This window comes from Carcharhinus amblyrhynchos, chromosome 6, assembly GCF_965287045.1.
Source record: "Carcharhinus amblyrhynchos chromosome 6, sCarAmb.v2.hapA, whole genome shotgun sequence".
Taxonomy (NCBI): domain Eukaryota; kingdom Metazoa; phylum Chordata; class Chondrichthyes; order Carcharhiniformes; family Carcharhinidae; genus Carcharhinus; species Carcharhinus amblyrhynchos.
Genome location: NC_137329.1, coordinates 19,791,875 through 19,819,684, shown reverse-complemented (window position 1 = coordinate 19,819,684; position 27,810 = coordinate 19,791,875). Strand labels below are relative to the sequence as shown.

The 27,810-nt window shown below is 43.0% G+C and overlaps 1 protein-coding gene across 2 annotated transcripts in view; it reads right to left on the bottom strand.

The window, feature by feature from the left end:
• The window catches only part of wt1b (WT1 transcription factor b), a 75,862-nt gene that overhangs the window by 2,316 nt on the left and 45,736 nt on the right, over positions 1-27,810 (bottom strand). The window contains exons 5-7 of one of the 2 annotated variants that reach the window (XM_080189984.1): positions 23,860-24,010; positions 8,389-8,478; positions 6,617-6,709 (exon numbers count right to left, since the gene is read on the bottom strand). In XM_080189984.1, the coding sequence (XP_080046110.1) occupies positions 6,617-6,709; positions 8,389-8,478; positions 23,860-24,010 (334 nt within the window). The remainder of the gene's footprint in view (positions 1-6,616; positions 6,710-8,388; positions 8,479-23,859; positions 24,011-27,810) is intronic. The other variant, XM_080189985.1, reaches the window with a different exon arrangement.

The window sequence follows — 27,810 nt, the reverse complement described above, 5'->3', positions numbered from 1 at the left end:
CCTGACTGCGCCGACTCACCAAAGGAGCAATTTACTAGCGTCACTCCCTGCTTTCTCCCTGGGTAAACCCCAATTCATTCTCAACCAGACAGTTATCAAATTCTGTTTTGATGATGGTAATTAATTCAATTACTTTCTGCTGGAGAACAGTGGTTGAGATGGGGAACTATAATTAGAAGGGATATATGCTGTGACTATTTCTATGTGAGCAGGAGAAGGCTGAGTGGATGTTATTAAGTGACTAAGGACTACTCCTTCTGGATAGGGAATTAGTGACACAGTTGTAGTGTGGGGGAGACGTTCATTGATTTAAATATGTCGTTGGGACAGAGTTTGGAATCTATTTCTTTTGGCAGAAAGTTATGACAATGTGAATGTTTTGCCATCGAGAATAGCACAGGCAAAGGCTAGTGTACTGTTTGGGAAAATGAGACAAAACTTGAAGCAGGAAAAATGTACATGGCTATATTCAGGGCAATGAATCCCTCTCGTAAAGAACCAGCAGGGATGGACCAAATGGCCTTACTCTACTATTCTTAAATATGAGGGCAGGTTGATTAAATGTGCATTGTGTTCCCTTGAATACAGGAGATTAAGGGATGATCTAATTGAGATGGTTAAAATATGAAAGGGATATGAGAGCACAAACTAAGAAACCATTCCTTCTGACAAGGGAATCAAGAACAATGGAGCATAATCTTGAAATTAGAACTATAACATTCAAGAGCAAAATCAAGAACTGTTTTTTCACACAAATGCTTGTAAAAGTCTGGAACTCTCTTCTCATAAAAAATTATAGGTAGTAAGAAAATTGGAGCCTTTATGATTGCAATCATGAGATTTTTGTTATGAAAGGCATTGAGGGTTATGGAGCGAAATCGCAGCAGACCAGCTAAGACCTAGCTGAATGGGCTGAATGGCCACATTCATTTCTTAATATTCCTACGTTGTAGGCTTATTGCATACCTCCACAACTCAATGGGGAATAACTTCTTCCCATTTCTCTTCATTTTTAACCTTCTAAATTCTCTATAATTTCACAGACCAAGGTGTATAACCAGATTACACCTACACACATCACGTCTCTCAGCATTTTAAGAGTATGAATCACATCATCCCCTCAATCTGTCTTCCAGACAAACTAAGTTCTTCACTCTGAACTTGTTCTCATAATTCAGAACCCTAGATCCATGAATCATTCTTCCTCTTTCTCCGAACTGCCTCCAAAGCATTTTTTAAAGGTAGGCTGCCCAGATTCTATACCATCACTCTAGATTCAGCCCACTAAGGATCTAAATAAGGTTAGTTGAATTATTTAATTTGTTGAAATTATGGCAAGCCCTTGGAGAGGACACAGTAGAGATTTACCAGGGTGTTACCAGGGGTAATATAAACATAAGAACTAGGAGCAGGAGTAAGCTTTTGAGCCTACTCCACCATTCAGTAAGATCATGGCTGACCTTTTCATGGAGTCAGCTCCACTTAGATGCTCGCTCACCATAACCCTTAATTCCTTTGGTGTTCAAAAATTTACCTATCCTTGCCTTAAAAACATTCAATGAGGTAGCCTCAATTGCTTCACTGGGCAGGGAATTCCACAGATTCACAACCCTTTGTGTGAAGAAGTTCCTCCTCAACTCAATCCTAAATCTGCTTCCCCTTATTTTGAGAAGGACTTCAGTCATATCAAGTAACAGACAAATCTAATTTTGCTCTCCTTAGAGCAGAGAGATTTTGGGGTAGATTTGACAGAGAAGTTCAAATTCATAAATGGTTTTAAGAACATAAGAAATAGGAGCAGGAGTAGGCCATCTAGCCCTTCGAGCCTGCCCCGCCATTCAATAAGATCATGGCTGATCTGTCGTGGCTCAGTTCCACATTCCCGCCCTCTCCCCATAACCCTTAATCCCCTCTCTTATCAAAAACCCATCAACCCGCGTCTTAAAAATATTTAGCGAGGCAGCCTCCACCACCTCAACGGGCAGAGAATTCCAGAGATTCACCACCCTTTGAGTGAAGAAGTTCCTCCTCAACTCCGTTCTAAACCGCCCCCCCTTTATCTTGAGGCTGTGCCCTCTAGTCCCACTGTCCTTTCTGAGAGGGAAGAGTCTCTACACCTCTATCCTATCCATCCCATTCATCATCTTATACGTCTCAATGAGATCTCTCCTCATTCTTCTAAACTCTAACGAGTACAAGCCTAGTTTATTCAGCCTCTCCTCATAGCTCAACCCCCTCAACTCCGGTATCAGCCTAGTAAACCTCCTCTGCACTCCCTCCAAGGCCAAAATATCCTTGCGTAAGTACGGCGATCAAAACTGCACACAGTACTCCAGTCGCAGCCTCACCAATGCCCTATACAGCCGCAGCAAGACCTCCCTACTTTTATATTCAATCCCCCTCGCTATGAAGGCCAGCATCCCATTCGCCTTCCTGACCACCTGCTGCACCTGCAGGCTGGGTTTTTGCGACTCATGCACAAGGACCCCGAGGTCCCTCTGCACCGTCGCCTGCTGCAGTTTTTCGCCACGTAAGTAATAGTCCTTCCTACCATTATTCCCACCAAAGTGGACCACCTCGCACTTGCCAACATTAAATTCCATTTGCCATTTCCTGGCCCATTCGCCCAGCCTATCTAGATCCTTCTGCGGACTTTCCACACCCTCCGCGTAATTTGCCGTTCCACCAATCTTGGTGTCATCAGCAAATTTCAACACCATACACTCGGTTCCCTCCTCCAGATCATCTATATAAATGGTAAATAGCTGAGCCCCAGCACCGACCCCTGGGGCACTCCACTAGTCACCAACCGCCAATCCGAATAGCACCCATTAACCCCCACTCTCTGCCTCCTATTTGACAACCAATCCTCTATCCACGCTAACACCCTACCCCCAACTCCATGCCCCCTTTGATAGAGTAAACACTGAGAAACTGTACCCACAATTGGAAAGGTTGGCAATCAGCAAACAGAGGTTTAGGGTGGCCATCAAAAAAACCAAGAGCGAGATCTTAGAATCCCTACAATGCAGAGGGAGGCCATTTGGTCCAGCATAGTACACCGACTCTCTGACAGAACATCTTATTGAAGTCCAACCTCCTACTCTATCCCCTTAACCCCACATATTTATCTCACTAATCCCACTAACCTACACATCTTGAGACATTAAGGGGCAACTTAGCCTGGCCAATCCACCCAACTTTGGATGGGCCGGGGAGCACCTGGGGGAAACCAACACTGACACAGGGGGAGTGTGCAAACTCCACACAGATAGTCATCCAAGGCTGGACTCGAACCTTGGCCCCTGGTGTTGTGAGGCAGCAATGCTAACCACTGTGTCACTGTGCAGCCCATAAGGGTGATGAGGAAGAGATGAGGGAGATCAAATTTGTGCAGCAAGTTGTTACAATCTGGAATTCACTGTTTAAAAGGGTGATGGAAGAAAATTCCATCGTAACTTTCAAAAGGGATTTGGGTAAAGACTTGATGGGTAAAATTTGCAGAGTAGAAGGAAAGAGCAGGGAATGAGACTAATTGGAAAGCTCTAGCATAGAGGCAATACACCACCATGGACTGCAGTTGTTCAAGGAGGCAACTCACCGCCAGCTTCTCAAGGGCAATTAATGATGGGCAATTTAAATAAAAACAAAATACTGCAAATGCTGGAAATTTGAAATAAAAGCAGAAAATGCTGGATAAAATCAGCAGGTTTGGCAGCATCTGTAGACAGAGAAACACAGAGTTAATATTGCGAATCTGCATGACATTTCTACCGAACTGGGGTGCAGCAAGGTCAGAAGGAGACAAGTTGGAATGGATAAGAGCAGCAGGGAAATTGAGATGACTGAGGTCCCACTGACCGTTCTCACTGAAAAGTTCAAGAGCAGCTAGGAGGCCAGAGAGTGAAGTCCAGGTAGAACGAGAAGGGAGGAGGTGGGTGAATAGATCCATTTAACAGGGGAAGACTTCTTCTCAAAGAAATGAACACAGAGACAAAGACAATGGAAGCAGAGTTCAGCATCTTGTCAAGTCCAAAATTCATGGAGGTGAGGGCAGCAAGGGATGACTCTCCAGTTCTGTAGAAGGAGTCATACAAACTCAAAATGTTAACTCTGATTCTCTCTCCATTGGTACTGCCAAACCTGCTGAGTTTATCCAGCATTTTCTGATTTTATCATGGAAATAAAAATGCTGGCCAACTCAGTGATACTCACGTCCTGTGAAAGGTTTATTTTTAAAAATAGGCACAATTGCTCAGAGAACCTCCTTCTGTGTTATAGAATTCTTTGAATCTATGTCACCACAGTCAGACTTCATGACCTGATGTCCCTATAGGTGTGGCTCTCACTGAGAGCACCTTGGAAGATCCTTAGTGCTCTCCTGCCCTAGGCTTCTGGTTTCCAATCCCTTAATATAAATCTCCAGAAAGTCCTGAGATGCATGCCACCATTCCCAGAGACTGGCCTGCTGCAATCCTGAGATGGCAGGACTGACATATGAGGAGAGATTGAGTTGGTTAGGATTATGTTCACTGGAGTTCAGAAGAATGAGGCAGAATCTCATAGAAGCCTATAAAGTTCTAAGAAGACTAGACAGGGTACATTTAGAAAGGATGTTCCTGATGGTGGGGGGGGTCCAGAACCAGGGGTCATGGTTTAAGGATAAGAAAATAAACCTTGTAGGGCTGAGGTGAGGAAAATTTTTTTCACCTGGAGAGTGGTAAACCTGTAGAATTCAGTACCACAGAAAGCAAGGGAGGCCAAAACATTATACATTTTCAAGAAGGAGTTAGATGAAGCTCCTGGGGAAAACGAGATCGAAGTATATGGGGGAGAAGATTATATCAGGCTATTGAGTTGGATGATCAGCCACGATCCTAATGAATGGTGCAGATGAGATTCGAAGGACTGAATGGCCTACTCCTGCTCCTATTTTCTATGTTGCTGTGTGTCATTTTTACATGGGAGTTGGGGCTAGGAACAGGGAGATTGTGGGGGATTAGGTAACAATGAACATTTTTACTTTGTATGTTGGATGATAAATGTTAGTCCAAAGATGTGCGGGCTAGGTGCATTGGCCATGCAGAGATTAGCTGTGTAAATACGTGGGGTTACAGGGATAAGGCCTGAGTAGGCTTGTGTTTGGTACAGACTCGATGGGCTGAATGGCCTCCTTCTGAACTGTAGGGATTCTATGGTTTCTATGGTTGAACTGCCCATGAACCACGTAACTTTGCCATACCTCGATATAAGTTTTACATATTAGACAAAAGCTAAACATTGTACACGTGTTAAGATTAAAACGTTGTCATGAAAAGGGCAAGTGCAATGTTTCAAATTAAAAACATTTGATATTTCACAAATCATTGATGCAGTTAAAGATTTCAGAAGAATTTAACCCTTTGAGGACTATGTTAATTTAATATAAAGTTAGCCAAAGATACAACTTACGCAGAAAATATTTAAATTTATGAAACAAGAACAAAATTATGAAAAATATCTTTTGGTTCCTCAGACGAATTCTTATCCCACTTGGAAGTGGGGGACAGTTGGGGTGAGAGGGGGACAGCAGAAGGTAACCTAGGTCTCTTTGTGGCCAAGGTGACTTGACAATACATGGAAAGTTCATAAGCAAGTCAATTGTCTGCGGTAGACCCAAATATTCAACAACCCAAACTAGGTAGGCCCATTGCAGTCTGAAGAATTGCTAACGATTGACCAACCAATTGGCTGTCTTTATGGAATCTGAAGAAGTGGCATTACTTTTAGGACCGGGATTCTTGTAACTCAGATAATCCTGCATATCATCGCCCAAGGGAAATTGGTGAGAAAGGATAGAGTGCTCCCACCAGGAAGAAACTTGTTCACTGTTAACTGGTTGAACTCCAACACTACCTAGGACGCATATAAGGAGTCCTTAAGCCTTGGATCTTGTCAATATCTCCCAAAATATTCTGACCTTGGGCAAACAGGTCCTTGTCGAGCAAATAGAACTTCTATGTGTCTAAGTAACTTGGTCTGAAAACTGGAGGAGCTGATAAATTCTACTTAATACTAAAAACTATTAATGTGGAAAAACTGATCTCTTAATATTTTGATGATTAGATGAATCTCGCCAGCCTCTATTGGAGGCAGTTTCGTTTTAATATTTGCTTGGTTTTTAAACAGAGTGTCAATGTTTATGACAAGATTCTCTGCTGTGTGAAAGATCAGGGACGGTGGGGTCGGGTTGGGTGTTGAAATAAACCAAAAACTGGCAAAACCCCTCTCTCCCCTCGCTACAAGCACACTTCTCTGTTGGCCCTTCATGGAGTGGCATTGATGGTGGTCATGGAGAAGTCCGCAGGCCCAACCATCCTGCCCTCCCAGTTCAAGGAGGCTGCGTTTCGGCCAGCAGCTCCTGTGGGGAGAATAAAGGGAATCAATTGGTGATAAAATCCGAAAGAAACCTCACTTAAGAATTATCCTTTTTTTAAGGTTAAGCATTTAGTTCCAAAAAGAACAATCAGTGCTCAAAGGGTTCATGTATTAAAAACAGTGGCAGTGAATATTAGCTGTTAAGATATCAAAATCCGCGTCTAAGAAAGTAAAATGTCAAAAAAAAAAGTTTACGCACTTGTTTTACCTGTATGAGTTCGAGTGTGGGTCTTTAAATGGTCGGAGCGGGAGAATTTACGCTGACATGTTTTACACTGGAATGGCTTTACCCCTATAGAAATGAAAAAAAATTCTAATCAGATTGTCCAACCTAATTTGCACAACAGTACAAAGTAAAGGCAATAAAGGGCTGAACAGCTAAGGAAAAAAATGATAGTAATGTGCCACTTTAAGCATTCACTGCCTACCCATCAATGCTCAGAAACAGCAGCAAGTACCGTCCACAAGATGCAACTCAACAAGGTGCCTTCGACAGCATCTCCCAAACCTGTGACCTCAATAACAAAGAAGAACAAGGGCAGCAGGCACATGGGATCATCATCACCTGAAAGTTCCTCTTTCCGTGACATATCATCCTGACTTGAAAATATATATATATCAGTATTCTTTTCCTATCGCTGCGTCAAAATCCTGAGATACCCTTGCTGAGGGCAATGATGGTGTACCTCCACCATGCAGGCTACAGGCAATCAAAGTAGCAGCTCGCCACCACTCTCTCAAGAAGAGGGATGGATAATAAATGTTGGCTTTACCAGTGACGCTCAAATCCCATGAGTACATAAAAAAAAGCCTGTTGGCAGGATAACATTCTCATAGTGGTTGGCATTCTGCATACAAGCATGCATTGGGATTGACTTGGACACTTGATGCGCTTTCAAACAGTCTGTATATACAGTCTGTGCATCACACCCCAATGGAAATGACCATGAGCAAACAGTAGTGAGCCTCTGGAATCCATTGTCACCTGATGTGGTGAAGGTTGACTCTGCTCACCTTTAAGAGGGAGTTGGATCTGTTCCTGATTTGTAAAGTAGATAAGTGTTTTTATAACACATGTTCCCATGTGGTCTCCTGGAGGGGCCTCAATTGCCTGAGGAGGTCAGGGAGGAGTTTTACAGAGTTTTTTTTCTACTTGGTCCAGAATGCTTTCTCGTGTTTTTGTCTTTCCCAGGAGGTTAGATGGGTGGGGTTGGAGATGATGGTGAGTGTTAGAGGAACTTAGTCATAATATTTCAGCCATAAGGCTATGTGGAGGAGGCCTGATAGAGCAGCTGCTCTTATCGTGCCGATCAGCATTGTACAATGGTAAATAATCATGCTGAGTTCAGTCAGTTCAGTAACATAAGAACAAGGAACAGGAGTAGGCCATTCAGCCCCTCTATACTGCTCCACCTTTAATAAGATCATGATTGATCTGATAATAGCCTCAAATCTGCGCTCTGCCTACTCCCGATAATTTATCACCTCCTTGTTTACCAAGAATCTGTCCGCCGCTGGGCTAAGAATAATCAAAGATTCTGCTTCCACAACTTTTTCAGGAAGAATTCCCAAGACTCATGACCCTCTGAGCGAAAACATTTCTGTTTTAAATCAGTGACCCCTTATTTTTAAATAGTGATCCCCCCAATACCCATCCCCCTGCACACATCACCCTCCCTTACCCTCGCAACACACCCCTCCTCCTCTCCACCCCCACCTGCCCTCACCCCCCAGCCAACCAGGTCTATATTCTTCTACAAGAGGAAACATCCACCCTGCCAGGACCCCTCCAGATCTTATATGTTTCAATCAAGTCACCTCTTACTCTTCTAAAGTTCAGCAGATACAGGCCCAACCTGTCTAACCCTCCCGTCATAAGACAACCCATCCATTCCCCATATTAATGTGGTAAACCTCTCTGAATGTGTTTGCATCCTTGTTAAAACGTTATTGATGGCAATTCATTCTTACCAGTGTGTCTCCTCTGGTGTCGCTTGAGTTGATCTGAACGGGAAAATCGACGACCACAGTCCTTAAAATCGCATTGATATGGCTTCTCACCTTATCAGACAAGAAAAGAAAATGTTTGTGCATCAGGTTTGTCATTCAGATAAAATACCATAACCAAAAGCCAAGCTCAGGTGAGTAAAGTGTCAGTTTAATGGTGCCTTTAATATCTTAGCATTTACAAACATCAGAAATTTACAATACAAAGTACCTTTAACATAGGAAGTTGTAATGAGATGTTTCACAGGACTGTTATCAGAAACTGGCCTAAAACTTGGTTATAACAATAGGCTTTAAGCAGCATCTTAAAGGAGGAGAGAGATGGAGAGGAAGGAGATTTGGCAATGGGTTTAGAATCCCAGGGTTTAGTGAATAGGCAGCAAAGGCTGGCTCACCAATGATGGGGCGAAGAAACTGGGCAATGGATAAGCAGCCAGAGTTGGAAACAGTGTTCTCAGAGGGTTGGAGGTCAAGTGGAAGTTACAAAGATAGGGAGGGATTATAAAATTGGCATCAGTAAAGTTATAGAAAAGGCCCGAGTTGCATTGAGAGCATTAGAAATGAAAATTGGGCAGTTTTAACAACAATCCATAATGTTTGATTTTGGACAGTAAGTTCAAAATTTCCTTCAGGACCTTTGGGCATATTAACCCCATGCATTACTACACCCCCTTTTAAACATCTCATCAGTACCAAGATCAGATAGTATCAGCAGCTTGGGATCTTAAGGGGAATCCTTATAACATTTACGAACTATTTAGATGATCACTTGAAATGCCATAGCATATAAGGCTACAGACTAAGTGGAAAGTGGGGTTAGATTAGGCTTGATGACCAGCACAGACAAAAGGGGCCAAAGGGCCTCTTTTTGTGCTGTAAAACTCCATGATTCTGTGACATATGAAAACTCAGGTGGGAAAATTCATTTCAAAGCTCAATCCTTTGTGGTAGGTACATCCAAGTGTTTATAAGATTACTAGGTAAAGATAATTGCCTAAAAAAAATCTGCTCTTGCTATTGCATTTTCACTGGGTGGCAGGCAATGCTCAGTTGGTAGGACATTTGCCTCTCAACCAGGGGTCAAAGTCCACTACAGATACTTGAGCACATGATCTGGGCTAAGAATTCAGTGCAGGACCAGGAGAGTGCTGCACTACTGAGGTATATCACGTTTTGGATGAAAGACTAAACCAAGACCCATCTCACCTCTCAAGTGGATGTAAAAGATCCCACAAAAATATTTTTGAAGAGTAGGGGTGATCTCCATGGTGGCTTGGCCAACATTTATCCCTCAGCCAACTGGACAAAACAGATTATCCGGTCATTTATTTCTGTATTATTTATGGGACTTTGATTTGCTTCAACACTGGCTGACATGAGGAACACTTAAAAAGCACTTCATTAGTAATAAGGCAATTTGGGATCATGTTGTAGTCACAAAAGGCTTTGAATAAATGCAAATCTTTCTCGCACAGAGAGCCATGTCAAATCTAAAGCACAGAAATAGGCTGTTCAACCAAATGGTCTATTCCAATATTCATGCACCTCCTCAGCCCCCTGCCACCCTATTTTATAGAGTCCCTACAGTGCAGAAAGAGGCCATTCAGCCCATCAAATTTGCACCACCAACAATCCCACACACTTACCCTGCTAATTCTATTGACACTAATGGTCAATTTTAGCATGGCCAATCCACCTTTATTGCACACCTTTGGAGTGTGGGAGGAAAACGGAGCACCTGGAGGAAACCCAAGCAGACACAGGGAGAACTTGCATACACTGACAGTGACCCGAGGCTGGAATTGAACCCGGGTCCCGGTGCTGTGACCAGCAGTGCTAACCACTGTACCACCATGCCTCCCTACTTCATCCAACTCAATCGGCCTAATCCTCGTCACTTTCCCCATCACTTCCTACCTAGCTTCTTTTTAAAGCCATCCATGCTTTACATGTCAACCAGTAAATAAACTTTACTTTAACTAACCCTTGTGGTGGTTCCTTAAGAGTTAAGGGTTTGGCTGCATTTGTTAGATTGTAAAAACATGCAAAATGGTAGCCGTGTGTTTAGGTGACTGGGGAAAATAGTTAGCAGAACTGACTACATATGAATTACCCAAGGGTTTGGGGTCATGTAACATTTCAGTGTCGATTCAGCTTAATTGATTTCATGTAGTCTGTGGCATCTGCCACTGGTACTGAAAATGGTCAATTAAACCCTGACCACAGAAGCTCCCCCAGGAGTTGCAGTTCTTTACAGGAAATTATCTCTGGGGCAAGAGTTAGTCTTTGACATATTAAAACAAATTCCCTTGCAATAGAATGCAGCAACAAATACACGATTTTTGTTTGAATAGAAAACCATTGTTCAAAAACGTTCCTGTGTTTAAAGCTTAATGTATCGTTAATATTCCAGCATAACGCCAGATGTTTTAGCTATCAAGAATGAAGCAAAGGGGTATTGGGTTGAATTAAAATTTTAGAAGATAATATATGTTCTTCCTTAAAAGAATTATTTAAGTAGTCATGTTTTAAAACATCTGGCTCGGGCTGTGTCAGATGTTATGCTTGGCTATCGTGAGCTATATCTCAAGTCAACCTGACATCTGCTCACTGCGGTCTTATTCCTTGAACAACTCTCCCTTCAAGCTTCAGCCCCTTCTGATGAGCTTTTGCTGCAATGAGATGTCAATTGCAGGTCAGTTTTATACAAGCGACATCAACGAGAGCATGGCTTCCCAAATCCCCGGGCAGACACAACAGAAACATCTTCATTATGAGGATCAAGTGTTACTTCTTAAATGTTTTAGCTGAGGAAAAAAATGAATCATGAGAAATTTCTTAAGTGTAGTGCATTAAGCTGGGACAGCATGGTGGCACAGTGGTTAGCACCGCTGCTCATAGTAGCCAGGGACCTCAGTTCAATTCCTGGCTTGGATCATTGTCTGAGTTTGCACATTCTCTGCTTGGGCTTCTTCTGGATGCTCCGGTTTTCTCCCACAGTCCAATGATGTGTGGGTTAGGTGGATTGGCCAATCTAAATTACCCCTTAGTGTCAGGGGGACTAGCTAGGGTAAGTGCATGGGATTCTGGGGATAGGGCCTGGGTGGGATTGTGGTTGGTGTAGACTTGATGGGTTGAATGGTCTCCTTCTGCACTGTAGGGATTCTATGATTCTAAGGGATAAGACGGTAAACTAGGTAAATGGACCTGCTGCTGGGATTAAGCCCGTGATTTGACTGAATGATGGAGCAGACTGGAGGGACTGAATGACCTTCTCCTGATTCTATATTCCTATTTTCCTATTGGTATTATAAATTCTGATACTGACTCATTTCAAAGTGTGTATGAAAAAGGACATCAAACTTTTCATAACCAGATGGTGTATTGGCCAAATCCAAAATAGGAAGCCAAAGCATCCAAACTAGAATAATTCCTAAATGCTGCCATCATCTTCAAACACATTAATTCGAGACAGCTACTTCAAACCAAATGACTGAGGGGATCATTCCAAAAAATTTACTTCTACTTTATTTGGGCTCACTGCATTTCCAAAGACATTTGAAAATCCCAAGTATTTTAACCAAATCGAGGTCACAAGACACTTCCCTCCCATCCACGTCCACAATCATACAAAGGGTTTGTTACTTGAAAAGACAAATTACCCGCTTAGTGACTCTGTCTGTGCCTGATTCGAAGCATGCTTCCCTACCTGCAGCAGAGAGGCTTGGGAGGAGGGCAATTGTAGGCTGCACCTGGTGTTGGGGTTGGAGTCAATGTGGAGAGGAACAGTCATGTGCAATGCCTAGATCCTTTGACGTCAGGACAGGAGCAAGGATGGGATTCTTTAATGCAAGGTCATGGCAAATGTTTTCACTGAGCTGCGTTGGTGCAACAGACTGCACACAAGCAACACTTTCTGTAAGATGCACAGGCACACAACCAGGCAGCACTCTTGAAGGGGCCACACAGCAAAACAAGCAGGTTGCACAACATAGAAAAACAGTAGAGTCCTCTAACAATGTTCCCTCGAGGCTACATGTAATCCAAAACATACCGCACAGTGCATAAACAATGTTCCGCTACCAACCAAGAAGACATGGAACTGTTCTAAGATTAAAGTTTTTATGTTTATTTATTAATGTCACAAGTAACTGTAATGAAGTTACTCTGAAAATTCCCCAGAAGCCACATCCAGCGCCTGTTTGGGAGAATTTAGCAAGGCCAATGCGCCTAAGCAGCACATCTTTCAGACTGTGGGAGGAAACCACAGCACCCGGAAGAAACCCACACAGACATGGGGAGAACGTGCAAACTCCACACAGATAGTGACCAAGGCTGGGAATTGAATCCAGGTCGCTGTGATGCAGCAGTGCTAACCACTGTGCATTCTGCGCATAGCCTGGGATGACAGTGGATGCCTTCAGACTTTTTTAACCAAAGTTGCTACGGATAAATGTTGCTGTTGAAAGCTGTTGTTGGAGCAGGGAATCTCAAGCAGACATTTGGCAATTTATTTGCTTATGTTTACTCTATTCTTTTTATTCTTTCATAGGATGTGGGCATCACTAGCTAGGCTAGCATTTGTTTCCCATTCCTAATTGCCCTAGAGAAGACAGTGGCAAACTACCTTCTGGAACTGCACTCCTGTTTTAGTTACACCCACAGTGACGTTAGGAAGGGATTTCCAGCATTTTGGCCCAGATACAGTGAAGAAATGGCAATATGGTTCCACATCGGGATAATCTGTGGTTTTGAGGGGAATCTGCAGGTTGTGCTGTTCTTACACATCCGCTGTCCTTGTCCTTCTAGGTGGTAGAGATCATGGGTTTGGAATGTGCTGTTGAAGGAGGCTTGACAAGTTGCTGCAGTATATCTTGTATTTGAACATTGTTGCCACTGCATATTGATAGTGGAGGAAATAGATGTTCAAAATGGTGCCAATCAAATGGGATGCATTTTCCTGGCTGATGTTGAGCTTCTTGAGTGCCATTGGAGCTGCACTCAACCAAACAAGTGGAAACCCTACAGTGCAGAAAGAAGCCACTTGGCCCATCAAGTCTGCACTGACCACAATCCCATCCAGGCCCTACCCCCATATTCCTACATATTTACCCACTAATCCCTCTAATCTACACATCTCAGAACTCTAAGGGGCATTTTTTTTTAGCATGGCCAATCAACCTAACCCACATATCTTTGGACTGCTCTCCTGACTTGTAGTTGATGGACAGGTTTTTGAGCGTTAGGAGCTAAATTACTTACTATAAAATTCCCAGCCTCTAACCTCTTCTTTTAGCCACAGTATTTATATGGCTAGTCCAGTTTAGTTTCTGATCAATGGTAGCCCCCAAGATGTTGGTAGTGGGGGATTCCATGATGGTAATGTCACTGAATGTCATGGGGAGGTAATTGGATTCCCTCTTGTTGGAGATGTAATTGACTGGTACTTGCATGGTGTGAATGTTACTTGCCACTTATTAGCCCAAGCCTGAATGCTGGCCATGTCTTATTGCATATGGACACAAACTACTTTCAGTATCTGAGGAGTCATGAATGGTGGGCAGTCATCAGTGAACATCCTCACTTCTGGCTTTATGATGGAGGGAAGGAGCAGCTTTAGATGGTTGGGCCAAAAACATTACGCTGAGGAACTCCTGCAGTGATGATCTGGGATTGAGATGATTGACCTCCAACAAGCCCAGGTATGAATCCAACCAATAGAGAGTTCCCATTGATTTCAGCTTTGCGAGCATTCCTTGATGCCACATTTGAACAAATGTTACCTCAATGTTAAGGGCAGTCACTCTCACCTCTCCTACTCTTGAGTTCAGCTCTTTTATCCATATTTAGATCAAGGCTGTAATAAGGTCAGGAGGTGAATGGCCTCTGGCGAAACCCAAACTGAGCATCAGTGAACAGGTTATTGCTTTTCAAGTGATACTCGATAGCAATATCATGACACCTTCATTAATCTTGCTGATGATTGAGAGAAAACTGCTGGAGTGGCAACTGGCTGGGTTGGATTTGTCCTGCTTGTGTACAGGCTTTTCCACATTGCTGGGTAGATGACAGTGTTGCAGTTGTACTGGAACAGCTTGGCTAATTCTTGGTTAGCAGCAAGTTTTGGTGCAAAAGTCTGCAGTATAATTTCCAGAATATTGGCACAGCCATAGCCTTTGGAGCATTCAACACCTTCAGCCATTTCTTGATATCACATGAAGTGAATCAAATTGGCCGAAGACTAAAATTTACAATGCTGAGGACCTCAGGCAGAGGCCAAGATGAATCATCCACTTAACATTTCTGGCTGAAGATAATTGCAAATGATTCAGGCTTATCTTTGGTACTGTCATACTGCACCAACCCCCTCCCAACCGATTAATGAGTTTGGGACTATTCATAGAGACTTGTTCTTTGGTTAGTTGTTTAATTGTCCACCACCACCAATCACAATTGGATGTGGCAGGATCTTCTGCTGTTTGACATGCCAATAGTCCTAGGTTGTGGCTTAACCAGGTAGGCTTGTTTCTGGCTGCACAGATCAGAGAGATCTGTCACTGCTTCCCTCCCTGAATATCGCTGACCTCTGTGGCCAATTGCCTCCCCCTCCCCCAATAGCTGGTCTCCGCAACTGATCCCCCCCTGCTTGGATCGGCTAATCGCCCCACTCCATCCGAAGGAATGACCGATCCACCTCCCTCCCCCGCTCCCCCCCTCCCCGAACCCCCCCCCCCCCCCCCCCCCCCCCCCCACACCGCCCTGCACCCTCCTCCACCACCACAACTCACTCCCCACAGGGATCGGTGCACTGCTGATTGCGAGGCTGTTTTCACCAGATATCCAGTGCCAGTAAGATCACGAGAGAGATCGCCTCTCTCATGATATTACCAGCTCACCCCACCCTTCAACCACCCTTCAACCAAAGGTAAAATTGTGCCCCCAAAGTCTGTAAATGCAATCTTTACTGGAAAGAAGTGAGTGTCTTCAATCTACATGAAGATTGTCTCAATGGATAAGCTATCGTGACAATTCACGATGAGTGGTGCAGGCGCAAGGCAGGGGGAGTAGGAGGGCTTATCAAGTTAGGTGTTTAAGTTGTCCCAGACCTACACACCTACATGTTTTCCTTTTCATATATTGAATGTATTTTCATTTGTGTTCAGGAATGTGGCCAGATGAGACTCAATTTAGGCTTATTTCTTTCATTGTGGTCTAGGGAGAGAACATGTGTTTGAGCAGAGGCACAGAGAACAAGACCAAGAGCTCAAGGCACAAGAAGAAAACATAATGGATAATGCAAGTGGCATTGGATCCAGTTGCAGTATTGATGTCACTAATATAGTGAAATTATTTTATTCCACAGTCAATGTGAAGAATACCAAATTCCCCAGGAACTGCCAAGATGCATATTTGTCCTCAATTTGAATCATGAACTACGACCTAATAGTTAGATTTTACTGGGTTTCCTGATAGCACAGGTGATATGATGGCACAATAGTTAGCATTGCTGCCTCAAAGCACTAGGGACCCAGGCTTGATTCCCGGCTTGGGTCACTGTCTGTGCAGAGTCTGCACGTTCTCCCCGTGTCTGTGTGGGTTTCCTCCGAGGACTCCGGTTTCCTCCCGCAGTCTGATAGAGGAGCTGGTTAGGTGCAATGACCATGCTAAATTTACCCTCAGTGTACCCGAACAGGTGCTGGAGTGCAGTGACTAGGGGATTTTCACATTAACTTCATTGCAGTATTAATATAAGTCTACTCGTGACATCAATAAGAAAATTTTAAAAAACAAGTGATGGTGTCAATGGTTTTTACAGCACAGAAAGGAGGCCATCCCAGCCCATTGTGCTTATGCTAGCTCTGTGAGTAAGCTTTCCACTGAGTTCCATTCTTCGCTCTTTTCCCATCCTCCTTCTTCAATTATTAATCCATTTCATTCTTAAGAGGTGTGATTGATTCTGTTTCCATCCCCATTTCTGATAAAACATTTCAATTGCTAAAGGATCTTTACTTAAAAAAGTATTCTTAAACACTCCTTTATTTCGATAGTGATAGTGTGAAATGAATGTCTTCTACTTTACTGACCCACTGACCATTGGAAATCTATTTTTCTCAATTTACTCTATCATAAGTTTTCCATAAAGTTTTAAGGTTTAAAGTTTATTTATTAATGTCACAAGTAGTCACATTAACACTGCAATGAAGTTGCTATGAAAACTCCCTGGTCGCCACACTCCAGCACCTGCAGTACATCCAGAATTTAGCATGGCCAATGCACCTAACCGGCACATCTTTCAGACTGTGGGAGGAAACAGGAGCATCCAGAGGAAACCCCTGCTGACACGGGGAGGATGTGTAGACTCCACACAGACAGTGACCCAAGCCAGGAATCGATTCTGGGTCCCTGGCACCGTGAGGCAGCAGTGCTAACCACCGTGCCACCATGCTGCCCACAGTATGAAGTATCAACCAAGGCATTCATTTTGCATCATCTGTGAACAAAGTTCTTTTCTATGTTATCTTTTCTAGTTTGTAGATGTACTCATTAGAGGAATTCCAATTACAAAATAGTGCTGCTGAATCCAGAGTAATGGTACTGTAAAATGTGCAGATGCCTCAAAGTGGAATCTTCATAAACAGTACAGACAAGCCTGAAGCCAGCAGAGTATCATGTTGCAACAGTCATTCTATTAGTAAGATCAGTTTTGTAAAAAGAAAAATGAAAACAACTTGTGCAAAAAGGAGGACTAATCGTCCCTTGCAGTTAAAATTAAAAATAAACATAGGCTTGAGAATGGTCAAAAGTCACAAATAACTCATTGTGGAATGTTGTTCTGACAGCTTCAAGAGGAAATGCCAGTAGCGTGTGGAAAAACATTCCCATAAACTCATCACTTTCTGGAACTGGTCAAATCCAAATCTTCCGTGTGCATGGCGAAACACTTCACTGACTACACCCACGACAGCAGATATACTAGGGAGTGACCAAGGGCACAGCAAGATCACACGGCAACTAAATTCTAAGACTCAGTGGACCAATCACTCTCTAGATGCTGCCACTCCTGTTTGTTTTAATCTATACCAAAATTGTTTTCAAATTTAAAGTTTATTTATCAGTGTCACAAGTGGACTAACATTAACACTACAATGAATTTACTGTGAAAATCCCCTAGCCACCACACGCCAGTCAGTGCCTGTTCAGGTGCACTGAGGGAGAATTTAGCATGGCCGATGCACCTAACCAGCATGTCTTTTGGACTGTGGGAGGAAACCGCAGCACCCAGAGGAAACCCACGCAGACACAGTGAGAACGTGCAGAGTCTGTAAAGACAGTGACCCAAGCCAGGAATCAACCCAGGTCCCTGGTGCTGTGAGTCAGCAGTGCTAACCACTGGGCCACCGTGCTGCCCATTTCTGGTAGCGTACTCGTGTTCAAATAATCCTCGGCTTAAAAAAATGAAATCTCCTAACCCCTTCCCTCTCCTTCCATTTTTTTGCTGGGAGATTTTAAATTTATGCTTGCTGCTTGGCAACTCACTGACCACTGGAAATAATAATTTCTCTACTGAATTTATCAGAATGCTTCACAATGTTAATCCTCTCTATAACATTTACATTTAATAATCTCTATTCCACTGAAAGAACTTCTAACTTTTCCAGCTCTTCTTCATGGCCAAACTTTTGCATCTCTGGTATCCATCTATGGCTATGACATTATTGGACAGGCCCTCAGAACTAGATACAAGCGCAGCCTGACTGGAGATCTGTAACTTGTTACTCATAAAGCCTTTCAAACTGTTGACCTATCTGAAGCGTGCTGCTAAGTGGAATGGGCAGGAAGCTGCATTCTTAACCAATGTCAGCTTTAGGGTTTGCCAGCTTTTTACATACAATGGCAGCTGTCTCAACGGATGTACCACAGGCGGTTAAGAATAAAACAGGCAGCATTACCAATACGGAATGATCACCTGCTGTAGCATCGCAACTGCAGAATAATAGCGGTTCGCAATGATTTATAAAAGAGTGTAATCACATTTTAATTTGCAATAGATTGCATGCAAACTTACATTTGTATCTTTCCCACGCATGTAACATAAACAAAAAAAAGTCTGCAAGTTCTTTACAAGGCTGAAATGGACTTGAACCATTTAGATGACATCATGAATCACATGTTTAATTGTGCACCGTGCATGGTGAAATTGTAACTGTGTTTATAAATGTGTTTATGATTTCACAACACATGATCAGTAGAAGAAACTCCCTTTATAGAAATGAGGGTTTATGAATAGAGTCATATGCCAGAATTTTACAGCCTCTCCACCCTGGAATCAGGGTGGTCGTGGGTTGCAGAGCAGAATTCTCCGTTGGCCTTGAGTGGGACTGTACAAGCCTCACCCGAGCGAGATTGTAAAATTCTGGTAATAGAGTCACAGGAGTTTACAGCATGGAAACAGGCCCTTCGGTCCAACTTGTCTATGCTGCCCAGTTTTTCCAATAAGCAAGTCCCAATTGCCTGCATTTGGCCCATATCGCTTTATACCCATCTTACTATCTAACTGTCTAAATGCTTCTTAAAAGACAAAATTCTACCTGCCTCTACTACTATGTATGGCAGCTTGTTCCAGACACTCATCACCCTCTGGACACTTTTGTATCTTTCCCCTCTCACTTTAAACCTATGCCCTCTATTTTTGTGCTCCCCTACCTTTGGGAAATGATGTTGGCTATCTATCTTATCTATGCCCCTCATTATCTTATAGACCTCTATAAGATCACCCCTAAGCCTCTTACGCTTCAGGGAGGTCCCAGTCTATCCAGCCTCTCGTTATAACTCAAACCATCAAGTCCTGGTAGCATCCAAGTAAATCTTTTCTGCACTCTTTCTAATTTAATAATATCTTTTCTATAATAGGTGACCAAAACTATACACACTCTTCCCAGTGTGGCCTTGCCAATGTCTTGTACAACTTCAACAAGTTGTCCCAACTCCTGTATTCAAGGTTCCGACCAATGAAACAAAGCATGCCTTCTTCACCATTCTGTCCCCCTGTGACTCCACTTTCAAGGAGCTATGAACCTGTACCCCTAGATCTCTTTGTACTATAACTCTCCCCAACGCTTTATCATTAACTGAGTGAGTCCTGCCTTGGTTCGATTTACCAAAATGCATCACCTTACATTTATATAAATTAAACTCCATCTGCCATTCATCAGCCCACTGGCCCGATCAACATCCTATTGCAAGCCTAGATAACTTACTTCATTGTTCACTTTGCCATCAATCTTAGTGTCATCTGCAAACTTACTAACTATCCCTTACATTCTCATCCAAATCATTAATATAAATCACAAATAGCAGTGGACCCAGCATCAATCCTTAGGGCACACTGCTGGTCACAGGCCTCTCTACAATCATCTTCTGTCTTTCTCATCAAGCCAATTTTGTATCCAATTGGTTATCTCATCCTGGAACCTGTGAGATTTAACATGATGCAACAACCTACCATGCAGTACCTTGTCAACGGCCTTGCTAAAGTCCATGTAGGCAATGTCGACAGCACTGCCCTCACCTACCTTGTTGGTTACCCCTTCAAAAGACTCAATCAAATTCGTGAGATGTAGTTTTCCATCACAAAGCCATGCTGACTGTCCCTAATCAGTCCTTGCCTTCCTAAATGCCTGTAGATCCTGTCTCTCAAAATACCTTCTAATAACTTACCCACTAGAGACGTTAGACTCACTGGCCTGTAGTTCCCAGGCTTTTCCCTGCAGCCCTTCTTCACCCTCACATGAATGTGGGTTACATCCTCTCACCTCCAGATATTTTTCTTTTAAATAAACATAGTATTTTTAGTTTGTTTTTCAGTCGTGGGACATTGGCATCACTGGCTGGCCATGATTTATTGCCCTCCCTAGTTGCCTGAGGGCTGTTAAGAGTCAATCACCACTGTGGCTCTGGAGTCACGTGTCGACCAGACCAGGGAGGGATGGCAGATTTCCTTCCCTAAAGGACATTAGTGAAGTAGATGAATTTTTCCAACAGTCGACAATGGTTTCATGGTCATCAATAGACTCTTTATTCTACATTAGTTTTATTGAATTCAAATTCCGCCATCTGCCATGGCGGGATTTGAAACCAGGTTCCCCAGAACATTAGCTGAGTCTCAGGATTAATAGTTTAGCGATAATACCATGAGGCCATGGCCTCCCCAAATGGAATAAACTTGTTAGCCAGGATATTCCATTTGTGTTTCCCATGTGGGTTCTTATTCCAGTTACAGACAGTGCTCTCCTAATCTTCCCAGTGTTTATCATCATTGTAGCCATTGATTCACATCAAGAAAATGGCGCTCATTACGACACAAAATCATGCGATTCTCCTCGGTATGGTTGCGAGTTTAGATTTAAGTTTAGATTTAAGAGAGTGCTTTACCAATCAAGAAAAGTCATTATATTTGTTTACGATCCTCCTGTATCAAGTACATAAAGGACAGCTCTTGGCCAGTCATATAATACGATAAATAAGGCTTCCTTTGGGGTTAGGAGTTTGAGATTTTATAATTGCCAGGCACTTAAACCATTAATGGCCATAAGTTTTTTTAGACACTTGGCGAAATTTCAAGAAGGAAATTTGGATTTCAAGGTAATATGTCCCAAATCCCTCATACGCTGGAAACACTCCTGGATAAATATCTCCATTCATAAGGCAATCATAACTCACTTCTACCTTTGTCACTCATGAATTACTTGTGGAGATATTTACCGTATTACCATAACATATTCTACTTAGAACACGAGGGTAGATTTACAACTCAAGTGTTGCAGCCCAGGAATATAACCTGAAGCTGTTTTTGATGTCACCTTGTCCTTGAAATGGAGTATTTATGGACGTACGATTTTTATTTTTATTGGTGATCCCCCAAACAAGTGTTATAAATTACAACAAATGTTTTTTGTGGAGTGCCAGGAACTGTTTTTTTGTTATTCCTACTGTTTCCAATTTCAAAATGAAATAAACTGGTGGTAAAATTCATGGATCATTCTGGATTAGGAAGCAGCCAGGAAACTTCTAAATTGGTTGTACAATATAAGTAAATGGACTAGTGCTTATAAAGAAATGAATAAGCAGTACAAGCACTTCATAAATGTTATTGAAATAGTTAAGGATAAAGTTGAAGGGTGGCACAGTGGTTAGCACTGCTGTCTCACAGCTGCAGGGACTCGCGTTCAATTCCCTTTAAGTGAATGTCTGTGTGGTATTTGCATGTTCTCCTGTGTCTGTTTGGGTTTTCTTTGGATGCTCCAGTTCCCTCCCACAGTCTAAAAGACGTGCTGGTTAGGTGCATTGGCCATGCTAAATTCTCCCTCAGTGTACCGGAACAGGCATCAGGGTGTGTCAACCAGGGGATTTCCATAGTAACTTTACTGCAGTGTTAATGTAAACCTACTTGTGACACCAATAAATAAACTTTAAACTGAATGAGATATTGGAACTTTTGAAGGGCCAATGTTTAACATCTCCACTCAATGCAGAAGAGTCATCAGCAAAACAAGTAATGTTCAAAACTGTGATAAAAGCAAATTACTGCGGATGCTGGAATCTGAAACAAAACAGAAAATGCTGGAAAATCTCAGCAGGTCTGACAGCATCTGTGGGGAGAGAATAGAGCCAACATTTTGAGCCTGGATGACCCTTTGTCAGAGCATGTTCAAACTTTAATCAAAACAGAAAATGCTGGAAAAACTCAGCGGGTTTGACAGCATCCGTGGAGGGAGAAGAAACAGAGTTAACATTCGAACAGAAGTAACATCTGAAGAAGAGTCAGGGACTCAAAATATCTCTCCACAGATGCTGCCTGACCTGCTGAACTTTTCTGTTTTTATTTCAGATTTCCAACACCTATAGTATTTTGCTTTTAATTTCATGTTCAGTCTGTGCTGAATCTTGATCAGAACACATCTTGAGTACTGAAAATAAAGGCTTGCATTTATATAGTGCCTTACACAGCCTCAGAATGTCCCAAAGCACTTTACAGCCATGAAGTACTTTTGGAGTTGTATTGCAGACATACGCTGCAGTCACTTTGCTAGCACTGGCAAAACAGAAATGTGCTAATGGCCAGATAATCTGTTCTATTTGCGTGATGCTCATTGGCCAGACTCTGGGGATAACTCCTTTGATCTGCGTTAAAATAACGCGATCTTTCACATCTACTTCAGAGAACAGACAGAGTGGGATTTTCCAGCCATGTTTGCCCCAAAACCAGAAATTCCTGCTTGAAGTCAACAGACCCTTGCATGGTCTGCTCCCCCCCGCCCACCCACGATTCCCTTGGCGGGCGGGATGGGAATATTCCCCCAGGGTATTTCTGCTTAACTTCTTATTCAGCAGTGTAGGATTTCCTGTGGTGTTGGCCCAGATTTTTTGGTTGCTTTCAAATAACTGGAGTTGGTCTTGAAGCCACAGCATTCTGACTCAGAAGTTGGGGTGGCACCACACTTGAGCCATGGCTGAGACTGAGGCCAGCTCCAGCTCGTGAGAGGCAGGGGAATCATCAAATTCAGGCAACCATGAGTCACCTGGCAGATCGCCAGCACTCAAGGACTGGATTACAGTGAAAATATTGGACAAAACTAGGCCGAAGCCTCTAAGGGAGGCAGTGAGATGGAATGACATATAATGTCATCAAAAGATAGATGAAAAGCATTCTCTTAATCCATACCTGCAGGGGTGAAAGTTCCAAGCAAACGAAGAGAGAATTGAAGGGAGTCAATGCTGACGTTTGGGTTTCCAATCCATGGACTATGCAAACAATGGCACTTGAATTTCAGTGAAGAGGCGACCATGACCGACAGATGCTGGCCTGATTCATATATGGTCATCAAGCATTCACTGAGCTCTTTAGTGTAAAGAGCCAGTCCCACTGTCCAAATAGAATGTGACTAAATTCCACCCCAAACTACCATAAGACCATAAGCCCATAAGACATAGGAGCAGAATTAAGCCACTCAGCCCATCGAGTCTGCTTTGTCATTCAATCATGGCTGATCCCCATTCTCCTGCCTTTTCCCCATTACTGTTGGTCCCCTTATTAATCAAGAACCTATCTATCTCTGTCTTAAAGACACTCAATGACCTGGCCTCCACAGCCTTTTGCGGCAAAGAGTTCTACAGATTCACCACCCTCTGGCTGAAGAAATTCCTCCTCACCTCTGTTTTAAAGGGTCATCCCTTCATCCTGAGGTTGTGCCCTCTGGTTCCAGCCTCATTTTGCTCAAGATTGTCTATTCTCTCCAGGACTCCATCCCCAATTTTGAGGGGGGGAGAGGTTCCGATAGATTTTCCACACATACCTATACAATCTTATTCAATATGTTTTCGATGCTGGGTAAATTTAGGAACAAGCTCATTATGCTAACACAATGCTGCCAATACCTGTGTGTTTTCTGCTGTGCATCTGCAGGTGGGAGAGCTTGAAGTAGCGTTTGTTACACCCAGGGTAAGGACACATGAACGGACGCTTTTCGTTGGCTTCTGTATTTGCTCTGACAATGGTGGGTGCCACCCCCGGGACCCTCCGAACATCCTGAAACAATAAGCACACACACCAAGATTAGATCAGCATTGGTGAAGCTAGCAAATTTTCACCTCGCCTTTACATTTGAAATAAAATCAATAATGGTATAATTCTACATATCACAGGATTCCAAACCATTGAGCTAACTTCTATTTCTATTTGAAGCAAAGATTCAGTCAGGGTATGACTGTCTTTTCTCATAAATTCAGAGAACATTGCAGCGCACAGGGAGGGCATTCAGCCCACCATGCCTGTGCCACCTCATAGGGTTATAGAATCATAGAATCTATAGCACAGAGACAGGCCCTTCAGCCCAAACTGGTCCAAGATGCCCATCTAAGCTACCCACATTTGCCTGCATTTGGCCCATATCCCTCTAAACCTTTCCTATCCATGTATCTGTCCAAATGCCTTTTAAGTGTTGTCAATGTTCCTGCCTCAACCACTTCTTCTGGCAGCTCATTCCACGTGCGTACCATCCTCTGTGTAAAAAAGTTGCTCCTCAGGTTCCCATTCATTCTTTCCCTTTTTAATTTAAACCTATGCCCTCCAGTTCTCGATTCTCCAACCCTGGGGAAAAAAACTGAGTGCATTCACCCTATCCATGCCATCTCTTTGAAAAAGGTATCCGATCAGTCTCGTTCCCCTTGATCTTTCTCCAGTGATCTGCATACTTTTCCCCTTTCAAGTATTTATCAAATTCTAATTTGGATTCAGGTAAATCTGTTTTCAATCCTTCGTTCAGGCTGTGTTCCAGACACAAGTTGCTATGTAAAAGATTTTAGTCTTCATTTCCCCTCTTGGTGACCATAAACATGAATCTCTCTGTCCTCTGGTGATTGGACCTCCTATAAGTGGAAACGGTTTCTTGTAGTTACTCCATCAAAACCTCTTATCATTTTGAATAGCTCCATCAAATCTCCCTTTAACCTCCTCTGCTGTGAAGATAAAGATCATAATTTCACATAAGAGAAATCTATTTCTTCAGGCTTATGGATCACCACATTATACTTGAGTTCTTGAGACATCTGGTTTTAATTCTTATCATCTTCCACTAGGGGATTTAACCAGGAGGTGCAATCAATTATTTATTGTTATTCCTTCGAGGCAAATGGGCTTCACTGCCTAGGCCAGCATCTATTGCCCATCCCTAATTGCCCATGAGAAGGCGGTGGTGGTGTGCTGCTTCTTGAACCATGCAGCCCCTGTGATAATAGATACACCTACACTGCTGCTAGGGAGGGAATTCCAGAATCTTGACCCAGTGATAGTGAAGGAAAAGTGATACAGTTTCAAGTTAGGATGGTGTGTAGCTTGGACAGGAAGTTGCAGATGGTAGTATTCCTATGTATTTGCATCCTCTGTCCTCCTAGGTGGTAGAAGTCACAGATTTAGAAGGTGCGATTGAAGGAGTCTTAATGAGTTGCCTTAGTGCGTTTTGAAGATGGTACACATTGCTCCATAGTGGTGGGGGGAATGAATGTTGAAGGTGGTGGACGGGGTACCAATCAAGCTGGCTGTGTTTGTCCTGGGTGGTGTCAAGCTTATTAATTTTGTTGGAGCAACACTCATCCATGTATTCCATCAAGTGTGAGTCTATAAGCTGTGCTTTGTAGGTGGTGGACAGGTTTTGGAGAATCAGCAAGTGTTCTTGTAACAACAGTGCTTACACTTATTTTATTAATTCATGGATTGAGGATGTTGCTGGCAAAGCCAGCATTTGTTGCCCATCCTTAATTGCCCTTTAACTGCATGGTTTGCTCAACTATTTTAGAGAACATTTGAGCGTCAATTTTGGGAATGGAGTCACATGGAGACCAGATTCAGATGACAAATTTCCCTCCTTAATAGACAGGGAGGTCTTTATAACAATCAACATTGGTTTTGTGGTCATACTTTGACTTTTAATTCCAGATTTTCACTGTATTCAAATTTCACCTTCCCAGAGTACTGCCCAAGTCTTTGACTAACTAATCCAGTAACAATACCACTATGCCATCACCTCCCCTACATGGTTGGTCCAGTTTAGTTTTTAATCAATGGTAATTTCCAAGATGTTGATAGTGGGGGATTCAGCATGGTAATGCCATTGAATGTCAAAGGGAGGTAGTTCTGTCTTGTGTGGCAATAATCATTACCTGGTATTTGTGTGGCCCAAATGTTACTTGTTTCTAAGGCTAGGAAAGATACATTTTTGAACAGTAAAGGAATTAAGGGTTATGGTGAGCGGGAGGATAAGTACAGCTGAGTCCACGAAAATATCAGCCATGATCTTATTAAGCGGCGGAGCAGGCTCGAAGGACCAGATGGCCTACTCCTGCTCCTAGTTCTTATGCTACGTATCAGCCCAAGCCTGAATATTGTCCATGTTTTGCTGCATATGGACATGGACTGATTTGGTATCTTGCAAATTGCAAATGGTGCTGAACATTGTGCAATCACCAGCGAACATCCCCAATTCTCACCTTAAGATGGAGGGAAGGTCATTGATGAAACAACTGAAGATGGTTGGGCTGGAGCAATGTCTTGTGACTGAGATGATTGACCTCCAACAACCACAGCCATCTTCCTTTGTGCTAGATATGACTCCATCCAGTGCAGAGATCCCCCAGATTTCCACTGACTTCAGTTTTGATGCCAGACTTGGTCAGATACTGTCTTAATATCAAAGGCAGTCACTCTCCCCTACTTTTGAGTATAGCTATTTGGCCCATGTTTGGACTAAAGCTGTAATGAAGTCAGGGATTGAATGGCCTTGGTGGAACTCAAACTGAGTGCCAGTGAGTGGGTAATGCTGAATAAGAGTTGCTTAATAGCGCTGTTGACAATATATTCCATCACATTGCTGATGATCAAGAGTAGATAGATGGGCAGTAATTGGCCAGATTGGACTTGTCTTGCTTTTTGTAGACAGGACATCCCTGGGCAATTTTATGCCCCATAGATGCCAGGATTGTAGCTATACTGGAATAGCTTAAGAACAAAGAACAAAGAAAAGCACTGCATAGGAACAGGCCCTTCGGCTCATCGTGCCTGCATCAATCACATTGTCCTGTCTAGACCAACAGCCTGTATCCTCCTTTACCTCACCTGTTCATGTGTCTGTCCAGATAAGTCTTAATTGTTGCTAATGTGTCTGCCTCAACCATCTCACTTGGCAGTGCATTCCAATCCCCCACCATCATCTGTGTAAAAAATTTTCCCTGCACATCTCTACTGAACCTTGTCCCCCTAACCTTGAACTTGTGGCCCCTTGCAATTGCCATTTCTGCCCTAGGAAGAAGTTTCCATCTGTTCACCTTATCTATACTCCTCATAATTTTATCAGGTTGCCCCTCAGCCTCCACCTTTCCAGGGAGGACAATCCCAGTTTATTCAATCTCTCCTCATAGCTAATACCCTCCACACCAGGCAACATCCTAGTTAACTCTTCTGTACTCCCTCCAAAGCCTCCATATCCTTCTGGTAGTGTGGCGACCAGAATTGGACACAGTATTCCAAATGTGGCCTAACCAACATTTTATATAACTGTATCACAATTTGCCAATGCCTATAGTCTGAACTCACTGGCCTATAATTACCTGGATGTCCTTGCTACCCTTCTTAAGTAACTGGGCAACATTGACTATCCTCCAATCCTCTCAGTTTGGGGCATGGCTGGTTCTGGAGCACAGTTCTTCAGCACATTAACATTCACATTAGTTTAAAAACTTCAACAGATTTTCCATAAATTACTTCATTGGGGGCTTGGTGATTAAGGTTTGTAGAGTTTATTTGAAGATGCCCCAGTTGATGAAGACAAGCATGCC